Here is a 10094-nt window from a genome sequence, read left to right as displayed (position 1 = left end):
ATCTGCTAAACATGTGTGACCAATACAATTACATTTGTATTTGAGAGACCACAAGTGTTCATTGACCACATGTATTTATGTTTTTAATAAGCATTGGAGACGAAATATAGTTTACATGTTGTGAACATTCGAAGTCGGTGTTGTTACTAAACTAACCAACCCATCTCAACATGTTCTACAATCAGCAAGTCGGACATTCCTGAGTTTCCTATTTCCGACTAGTACGAGAACGCGGCATAACAGCATGACTTAAGTGATAGAACGTCAGCGAATCATACTTTATCCACCCTTTGTTATAAGCCAATAGAAATATCCCGAGGTGAATAGGAAACGCCCATCGTGAGGTTTTTGATTGATTTCCGGTGTCTGTGAAATTACTTAGCTAGCCAGTTGCGGTACACCTTTTTTGTTTTGACCAGTGGTGATTGCAACGTCTTTAAAACGCACATTTTGAAATTGTTCACATAAATGGGCAATTTTTGAACAGGTACTTGTCTGAATTTTCGTTCAGGGAAGGTAAGCTGGCAACTGGATAGTAGCTAGCTAGCTACCTTTGGCTTTCAAGCTAGGTAACGTTAGCTGGTTAGCTTGCAAGCTAGCAGATCTGGTTGGTTTGCTAAGTTTGTGTTGTGAACGTTCTTGTTCGTTTATCGAGTCGTAAAGTATGTATATTTCATTATGGATAATAAGCAACAATGCTAGATTCCATCGCAAATGATTATGTATACTTGATTTGTAATTGCAAACCTGGCGTCCAGCTAACGAACTGGACGTCTGGACGTATATTGTTAACAATCTAACTAGCTACTGTAACGTAACTATCTATCTTAACTAGCTATGTGTTCAAAGTCATTTTGCAGAATTAGTTGCCTGCATAGGAACACGTGACCCAACACGGATACAATGTCAACATTGCTAGTTGCCATAGTAGTTAGCTAAACAAAGATCTTAGTTAACTAACTTGTCAACTACTGTAGCCAACGGCAATAACAATGCCTTTTGGTAGTATGCGAATTAAATAATGAATCTAACACTCAACCTCCATGTTAAACAACCATTAAACACCAGACATCACAAATGTGTATGTCTGGATTATTTCCCGGTGGGGTTTATAGTGCTTGGCCTGGCAGAGACGTAAGTTATACCTGTTTGACGTCATGACATGAATGAGGCACGACTGTCTGAGCAGCAGCATGGTCAGCAGATCAGCGATTCAGCAGTTGTCATTGAGGTCAGGTTGCCCCATTTTGTGTGTGTGCTCAGTAGAGGGCCTCATCAGTCATTTGGTCTCGTGTGGCTGTTGGTAGAGCATGGTGCATTCAACGTCAGAGTTTTGGGTTTGATTGTCATGGGGGACTAGTATGAAAATGGCTCTAAATTAATACAAATTTAACATTTGTTCTGTCAATTGTATCCCCAGTGATGCCAGTGAATGGCACAGGCAACACTTGTTGTGGGACTGACCTAGACGGCGAAGTTGCACCTCCATGAGTAATGAACCTGAACCCATTCTGGAGCATGTCTACCAATACTGGTCGTAAGGTAAGGGAGCGATCTTCCTTTTCTGCACTGAAAGACAACTTCTGTCAAGTTCACCCAACACACAAGCGAGAAGAGAGACAAAAAAACAGGATCTTCAAAAGTTCCCAAAGAGACCCCCACACACTGAAAGTAAGGCTTGTGTGGTCTGTCTTCCTAACGTTTTCCCACAAAGACGGCGTGGCTTCCTTTGAAGCTTCATGCATTTTACTGCTGTTACCACCTGTCTTTTGTTTGAGAGGAATCTTGGAGGACTGGAATTGTGGCATGGGAATGTCTAACTTAAGGTGTGTGGTGTCCTCTAATAACGCATTAGGCCTACTCATGCCTTTTCGCCAACTCCTTGCCAGGGACACTCCTTTGCAATCTCGTCCTGAAAGAGGGCAGTTTCAGGGTTGCCTTTTACTACCTGGTGCTCTTTAGGGCTGTGACAATACTAGTATTGCAATATTTGACACGAAGCAGACCTAACTCTTTGGTCCTTTAATAACCTGCTGTATGTAAAATATTGTGCTATAGCTTGGAAAATATATTTGACTGGATGACAACTGATTGTTTCCAACGTTATGGCTGTTTTTCCTAAAAGTTAAATCTGTTTTGTTTCCTTGCCACTATACTAACAAATATTGTGATACTGGTATCGTCCCAGCCTTAGTGCTCTGGAGGTTGCAGCTGCAACTATAGTCCAACATGACTTGTCACAACACATTGTTGTGGTTGTTGCAGGAGGAGCCTGTTGCTCCTGGGAAATCCACTTGGATTTGATGTTAAACTGTAGTTTGACCAGAGCAAATGGGGAACTTCTCAACTTTTGTTTTGTTTGATAATTGCTAAGATTCAGTTGGGTGAAAGCGGTTTGCCATGTCTGCTGTTGCCATTCAGTCTGTTGCCTACGTACCTCAATGACTTCTGGGAGAAAGGGAGGCACCAACTTCCAGTTTAGCATACAGGCGTCACATTGGCGAAGTAGCTCTGCCAGTAGTAACATAGGTGTGACTACTCTCTGTCCTGCCTTGTCAGATGAATGGTTCACTCATTGCTCTGTGCCTCCTAAAAACATTAATTCTACAACATGGATTGTTTAATGGCACTCACTGTGTGCTGTCCGTTAACCTGAATTATTTCCTTAGTTGCAGAGGGATAGGCCTTGAGGGTTTGTTGCTAATCTATTCCTTAGCTTACTTCCCTGTGCTTCCCACTGAGCTAGCATTGGCGGGATATGATGCGGGCTGTGTTTAGGGATGCTCTCTATGGGTGCTCTCACCTCCCCATGGAACAAGGAAACTGATGCCAGACCAGAGTCTCTGAAACCTGTGAGGTTGTCACCACATGCCTATTGCCCAGGGCTCAACATGTGCTCCCACTGCTGTCTGTGTTGCCTTGTAGTTCGACAACAGAGCTTGCCTCTGTTTATGCAGGTAGATGTAACAGACTGGCTTGAAATTGGTCGTCTGCATTCTCTGCAACATGGTGAATAGTGTTTTGCTAAGTGGGTTAAATCTAGGCATACTCCCCTCTTGTAATAATCAATGCTACCAGTTTTTACTTCCTAGACATGGATATTGAGTTGTTAAATGCCTTTTGTTCACTCTTCTGCTGAGCAGAGATCTGACGGTGAGGAACAGAGTGGAGAGCAGCAGCAGCAGCAGCAACAAAGAGCCAGTCCAGCCCGTCCTAGCTTTGGGAAGAAGCAGCTTCCCTCTATCCCTAAGAATGCAGTTCCCGTCACCAAGCCGGCCTCTCCTGCCGCCACGGCCCAGTTGGCCAACGGAACACATGCCTCCTACGGTCCATTCTACCTGGAGTACTCGCTGCTGGCTGAGTTGTAAGTACTGGCCCCAGATCAAACTTTATTTTGGGTAGTGGATGTAGTAGACGCACTGGCTCTGTTTTGAATACCTTTTTAAAATGCTTCATGCCTACCTCCTTTGCTAGAGGTAATCACTGATCTGTATGCGACTGGATAAGTGAAGGTATGATTTATTTTCACCAATCCAACATGTCAGATCATTGATTAGCCTACAGAAAGGAAGGAGGATGCATCTTCGATGTATTTGCGCATAGGCCACTGTTATGTAGTTCATTTAGAGAAGCTGTTGATGAAAAAATGTGCTGTTAATTTCCATATCCATTTTCTGCTGCATTTATTTAATTCCATGTAACCATGTTACCCTGTGACCCACAGCACTCTAGTGATCAAGCAAAAACTGCCTGGAATCTATGTGCAGCCATCCTACAAATCAGCATTGAGTAAGAGCCTAATCTGTCATGTTTGACTGCATAATCTACACATAATCTATACTAAGGGATCCTGAGATTCTTTTCTTTCCAGTGTGGTTTGGGGTCATTTTCATCAGACATGGCTTGTACCAGGATGGAGTCTTCAAGTTCACTGTGTATATTCCAGATAACTATCCTGATGGTGAATGTCCTGTGAGTACTTTTGTGGACCTGCTGTAACACTACAGCTGTTTACACAAAATAAAGCATTTTTGTTCAGCATTTCCTGCTTTGGTGGCTGAGACTGATTGGTTTGTGACAATCATACAGTGCATTTGGAAAGTATTCCCTTATTTCCACATTTTGTTACGTAACAGCCTTATTCTAAAATGTATTTTTTTTTCTCCCCTCATCAATCTACACACATTACAAAAAAGGTCTAAAAAAATTTAGTGTTGATTAAAACTGAAATATCACATTTACGTAAGTATTCAGACCCTTAACTCAGTACTTTGTTGAAGCACCTTTGGCAGTGATTACAGCCTTGATTCTTCCTGGGTATGACGCTACAAGCTTGGTACACCTGTATTTGGGGAGTTTCTCCCATTCTTCTCTGCAGATTCCCTCAAGCGCTGTCAGGTTGGATGGGGAGTGTCACTGCGCAGCTATTTTCAGGTCTCTCCAGAGATGTTCAATCAGGTCAAGTCTGCTCTGGCTGGTCCACTCAAGTACAGAGACATGTCCCGAAGCCACTCCTGTGTTGTCTTGGCTGTGTGCTTAGGGTCATTTTCCTGTTGGAAGGTAAACCTTCACCCCAGTCAGGTCCTGAGTGATCTGGAGCAGGTTTTCATCAAGGATCTCTCTGTACTTTGCTCTGTTCATTTTTCCCTCAATCCTGACTAGTCTCCCAGTCCCTGCCTCTGGAAGAATATCCCACAGCATGACTACCACCACCATGCTTCACCATAGGGATGGTATAGGTGAGGTGAAGAGTGGTGTCTGGTTTCCTCCAGACATGATGCTTGGCTTTCAGGCCAAAGAGTTCAATCTTGGTTTCATCAGACCAGAGATACTTTCTCATGGTCAGTCCTTTAGGTGCCTTTTGGCTAACTCCAAGCAGTCTGTCATTCCTTTTACTGAGGTGTGGCTTCTGTCTTGCTGCTCTACCATAAAGGCCTGATTGGTAGAGTGCTGCAGAGATGGTTGTCCTTCTGGAAGGTTCTCCCATCTCCACAGAGGAGCTCTGTGTGACCATCGGGTTCTTGGTCACCTCCCTAACCAAGGCCCTTCTCACCCGATTTCTCAGTTTGGCAGAGCGGCCTGCTCTAGGAAGAGTCTTGGTGGGTGGTTCCATACTTATTCCATTTTAGAATGATGACGGCCACTGCATTCTCGGGGACATTCAATGCTGTAGAACTGTTTTGGTTCCCTTCCCCAGATCTGTGCCTCGTCACAATCCTTTCTCTGAGTTCTACGGACAAATCCTTCGACCTCATGGCTTGGTTTTTGCTTTGATATTGCACTATAAACTGTGGGACCTTATATAGACAGACACATGTGCCTTTCTAAATGTCCAAAAAATTGAATTTACTTCAGGTGGACTCCAATGAAGTTGTAGAAACCAAGGATGAGCATTAGAAACAGGATGCACCTGAGCTCAATTTCGAGTCTAATGGCAAAAGGTCTGAATAATTATGTAAATAAGCTATTTCTGTTTTTATATGAATTTGCTAATTTCCAAACATGTTTTCACTTTGTCATTGAGGTATTGTGTGTGTAGTTAATCAATTTTAGAAATAAGCCTGTAACGTAACAAAATGTGGAAAAAGTTGAGGGGTTTGAAATGCGTGTTTAGCTATTTATGCAGTATTCTAACAGTACTATTTTCTCTCCTTTACCCCCATTTAGAGAGTGGTGTTTGATATCCCAGTCTTCCACCCACTTGTGGACCCTGTTTCAGGAGAGCTTGATGTCAGGAGAGCCTTCACCAAGTGGAGGTCAGTGCATGGCTTCTATGCCCAGATCATTACATCAAAATGAATTAGGATGATTTAGAAATGGGTGTTTGTCAGGTACATGTGGCGTGCTATTTTTCCATTAGTGTAATGTTTGCTCCACTATGTACTAGCCACTACTACGCAGCCTTACACATCCCTTGATAGGCTAAATGCAGTTACTACTTTTTGATCTATGATGTTACTGCTTCATGTTGTGATATGTGTTCTCTCAGGATGTTGTTCTGGTGGTAAATAGTGATACAGTGCTGTCCCTGAGTTGAACTGCGTGGGGCTGTCTATAGTGTGCCTGTCTATAGTGTGCCTTAGTTAGAACTGACATGTGTTACATCAAGGCCCAGTGTTTACTCTGACTGCTGTTCCAGCTCTGTTACTCATGGCCTGTTTCTTCAGCTGGACAGTGACACAGCCATGTTAAACCTCAGTCTCTATCAGCTGAAGGTGGATTTATAGGAGCACAGCACTATGTTTTACTGAATGGGTAAAGTTGTCCAAGGTTTCCAGTGAGAACATCAGTCTCATTATGGTGTATATGTCACACTTTGGCTGTGCACTACTGGTGTTTGAGCAGTGCTACTGTTGGGTATTTCACTAGTCTGAGATGAACCTATGCACCATGGAATGCCTTTATGATACTTGTGTATTTACTGTGACTGGAGTTGTATTTGGTTTGCCATTATGTTGAGAGAATCATAAATGTCTCCCTGGGGACATGAAGGCGTAATCACAACCACATCTGGCAAGTCCTGATGTATGCACGCACGGTGTTCTACAAGATCAACACTATGGAACCACTCAACCCAGAAGCTGCTGTGCTGTAAGTCTGTACTTGTTCCCTTTCTCCTCACAGCCTTCCTTCTCTTACTCCTGTACTGGGTCATGTGTACGTGTGGCCTGGGTCAGTTTATATAGGTCAACAAGCAAGCTAGTCTTGGTGCTTCTATTGTGTACCCTGAAACTTCAATGAATAGCCCATACATTTATTTGCTTCAGTCACTGAACACAACCAGTGCTTATTAGACGGGCTTCTGTCTATTTGAGTTAAGTGTGTATTTCCTTAATGCACACAGCTATTGCACAAAATGTTGAATACTACCAAACTGTTATTTGTTACCAGTATAAATATAACAAATCAATTGCAGATCATACACCCCAATTTGGCACCATGGAGAACTTGAATTGTGTTGATTTGATAGCGAGCAATGTTTTTAATGCACATGACTGGGATTATCAGAGCTGTGTCCATGGTAACGTCGTAAACAATGAAGTTAGACCCATTGTTTATTTACTGAAATGTGTGCCGATGCCCGGCTACTAAAAGGGACAGGTGGCTGTTGAGACTTGCTGTTTAATTGAAATGTTGCTGTATTCTGTTGAGTCTTTTTTCTTAATTCTCTGAGCTAATGAATTAGATTGTGGCCAAGTTGGGGCAATTATCTCTCCACAATGTATTGACTGGCAAATTGCATGTATTAGTCACATGTGCTGAATACAACAGGTGTAGATCTCACAGTTTTTTCAGGTACGACAAGGATGTGCAGTTGTTCAAAAGCAAGGTGGTAGACAGCGTCAAACTATGCAACAGTCACCTCTTCGACCAACCCAAGATGGACGATCCTTATGCAATAAGGTTGGTAGTAGGAAAAGCTCATTCCTGGAATTCCATTTCCCATTCTCATAGCTCACGAACAATCTGAACATTGTCTTTAAAACATGTTTTTTATGTCAATAAGTAACCTCCTGCAGCATATGAAAGGAGATGCAATAAATGGTTGAGAATTTAAGTGTTTTTTTTTATGCAAATTTTTCCAGTTTCTCTTCATGGAACCCAGCGATCCACGACGAGGCGAAGGAACGGATGTTCACACATAAAGTGAGTCTTCTAAATCCCAGCAGTGTGCTTTTCAGACTTATGTAAAAGGACACAGCTCTGAGTCTGTCTGCTATGGTCCAAGGACTCAGGTTCCCTCTGAGCTCACTCCCAAAAGAGGCTTGTTTACTTGAATGAGAGCCAGCAGGGCTGTGATTGGTCAAGCTGTGTGAGCGGCCATTTGTTTCCATGGTGCTAGTTGAACAGTGTGGTAATGTGTCTGTTATTCTAGAGACGGCCTGAGGATCACCAGAAGGGGCTGCAGGTGTCAGGACTGTCTTGGGTAAAGCCCGGATCCACACAACCCTTCAGCAAAGACGACAACCCTCCCCAGAGCTGAGCTAATCCTACAGTCCTAGTCAGCAGCCACTAGAGGAAGATGCAGAGCAGAATGCCACGCCACAGACTAGCTTCAGCAGCCGTTCAGTCGTGTGAATAGGAACTGAACAAGTTGAATGGACTTCATTTTACGTTGCAACACTTGCGCTCAGCTTTAAAAGCATTATAGGCATCTTGTGCTCAAACAGCTATAGAACAAAAATGTGTATATTATGTTAGTCAACCAGTTGTCATTGTTGATTTACTAAGTAACACCGGCTACAATGCAATCTGTGCTTTTTTCCCCTTTATTTTCCTCTCTGCTCTTTGCACATGCTTGGGTTTGGTCTATGAAGATAACCACTCAAAGCTGGTTGAGAATAAAAATCGGCATTAATTATAGGTATACTGTGTAACTGGACTATGGATTCATGACCGCTTGCTAAGGTGTGGTCAGGACAGTTAATTATTGGGACTTGGAATGTTTTTCAATGACTTCAGACTGAAGATGGACTCTAACCTTGGGTATTATTTTTTTCCCCAAACATATTTGACTGAAATAAAATTAAACCAACACTACATTTTTGGGGTGGGGGGGAATTTGCATCCTTTTGGATTATGGTTTGGTATCTTTTTTTAAATTTCTTTACTGTGTAAACTACAGGCGAGATGGGTAATATATATTGCAGGTATGGTTTTAATGAATATGCAACGTTAAATCACGGCTATCTTTACATTGCTTTTAAATAGTTTTGAATGTTCTATTTACCCTTATTGAGCTGATTAAAGGTTTGTCTAAATAAAAATGTGCTGTGGGAATGGCAGCCCTCAACAGACATTGTTTTGCTCAAGCTTTTGGCTACTTGGCACTATATTGCTGTGAAATGAAGTAAACACATGCTGTCTGGACTGTTGAATTTGGTAAAACAATGCATATGTGGACTTCTCATTTTAACGTTCCTATATGGAACCAAATCTTCAGTCAACAGTTCACGCTGTATAGGTAGTGAGTTTGGAAAGCTTTTCTTTGAAAGGAAATAAACATGACAATGCATACCAATGACTGTGTTAAAATGAGCCTTTATATAACTAGGTACATCAGTTGAGAACAAATTATTTACAATGACTGCATAACCCGGCTGGTGCTGGGCCAATTGTACGCTGCCCTGTGGGGCTCCCAATCATGGCTGATAGATGATTCAGCCTGAAATCAAACCAGTGTCTAGTGACACCTCAAGCCCTGAGATGCAGTGCCTTGGACAGCTGTGATGTACATGTATGTAGTGATTAAGGTTTGAGGTAAGCACTGTTTGCCATTGACTAGCTGTGGAGATCTAAGTAGCCTTTATTCATCACATAAGGGTGTGTGGGTCATGTCGCACGACAACGTGTTAGAGCTCAATTTGGCCTTTGTGACTCCAGACTCCGCAAATGCGTGACACCATCCATACGGCGCTTATAAACCATATTTTCAGATCAAGCATACATTTGCTCTTAATAAATCAGCTGAACAGGTTGATAACCAGGGGTGAACTGAACATACGATGTTCGTGTTGAAAAATTTCGGAGCCTCAGAGGCACGCGAGGCCAAAAACGTTTTTAACTTTCCCCAGTAATACTTCCCGAAATGAAGGCATGTTCTTTGATTTAACTTTCAGAATAATCAAAAGGAGCGCGTGGAAGTATGTGTGAAAAATCTGGTTGGATCTCATCGATTTTAGAAAACCTTTCCACTATTTCTGATCTCATGCTGTCAGGCATAGATTTATGGTTCACGTCAAGACCATACTGACTTGGTTTAGCAGTACTGTGAAGAGCCACTGGGGGTCACAACACACTAACGACAGGTTGCCATGTTATTTTCCAACTATCTCGCCTGTCAGAGTCAACATTATTATCCGGGAGACTACAGGTTTGTGTTATCAAAGTAAAACCTCCGCGGATTGGCTTCAGATCTACCGCGGCCATCTTGTGTGTCATGCCTTTATAACCAATTTGGTCTAATATTTGTCATTTTATTTTTACATATGAGGAGTTACTATGGCACAAAATTGAAAATGAAATTTGTCCATGTGGAACCGGCTCCAAATGTAATCTGAGATTATAAAAATTGAACGACTTCTCAATTGTCC

General features: G+C 42.4%; 1 protein-coding gene across 19 annotated transcripts; it reads left to right on the top strand.

Annotated features, from left to right (window-relative positions):
• Positions 1–295: 295 nt before the first annotated feature.
• On the top strand, positions 296–9022 carry LOC110506741 (AKT-interacting protein). 19 transcript variants are annotated; one of them, XM_090222636.1, is made up of 11 exons: positions 312–487; positions 1421–1542; positions 3144–3364; positions 3725–3789; positions 3872–3972; positions 5668–5756; positions 6140–6187; positions 6493–6591; positions 7297–7404; positions 7587–7647; positions 7877–9022. In XM_090222636.1, the coding sequence occupies exons 2-11, from the start codon at positions 1495–1497 to the stop codon at positions 7982–7984; spliced, it is 948 nt and encodes a 315-aa protein (XP_090078762.1). In that variant the 5' UTR covers positions 312–487; positions 1421–1494; the 3' UTR covers positions 7985–9022. The 19 variants fall into 19 exon arrangements, 18 of the variants coding, with proteins under 18 accessions (XP_021442258.2, XP_090078765.1, XP_090078766.1 ...); XM_021586581.3 differs by having other exon boundaries at positions 7279–7404; XM_021586577.3 differs by having other exon boundaries at positions 319–487; positions 1421–1671.
• The last annotated feature ends 1072 nt before the right edge of the window (positions 9023–10094 follow it).

This window comes from Oncorhynchus mykiss, chromosome 26 (genome assembly GCF_057628025.1).
Source record: "Oncorhynchus mykiss isolate SJ-2025 chromosome 26, ASM5762802v1, whole genome shotgun sequence".
Taxonomy (NCBI): Eukaryota; Metazoa; Chordata; class Actinopteri; order Salmoniformes; family Salmonidae; genus Oncorhynchus; species Oncorhynchus mykiss.
The sequence above is the reverse complement of the archived record's forward strand: the minus strand, read 5'-3'. Positions and strand labels throughout refer to the sequence as shown.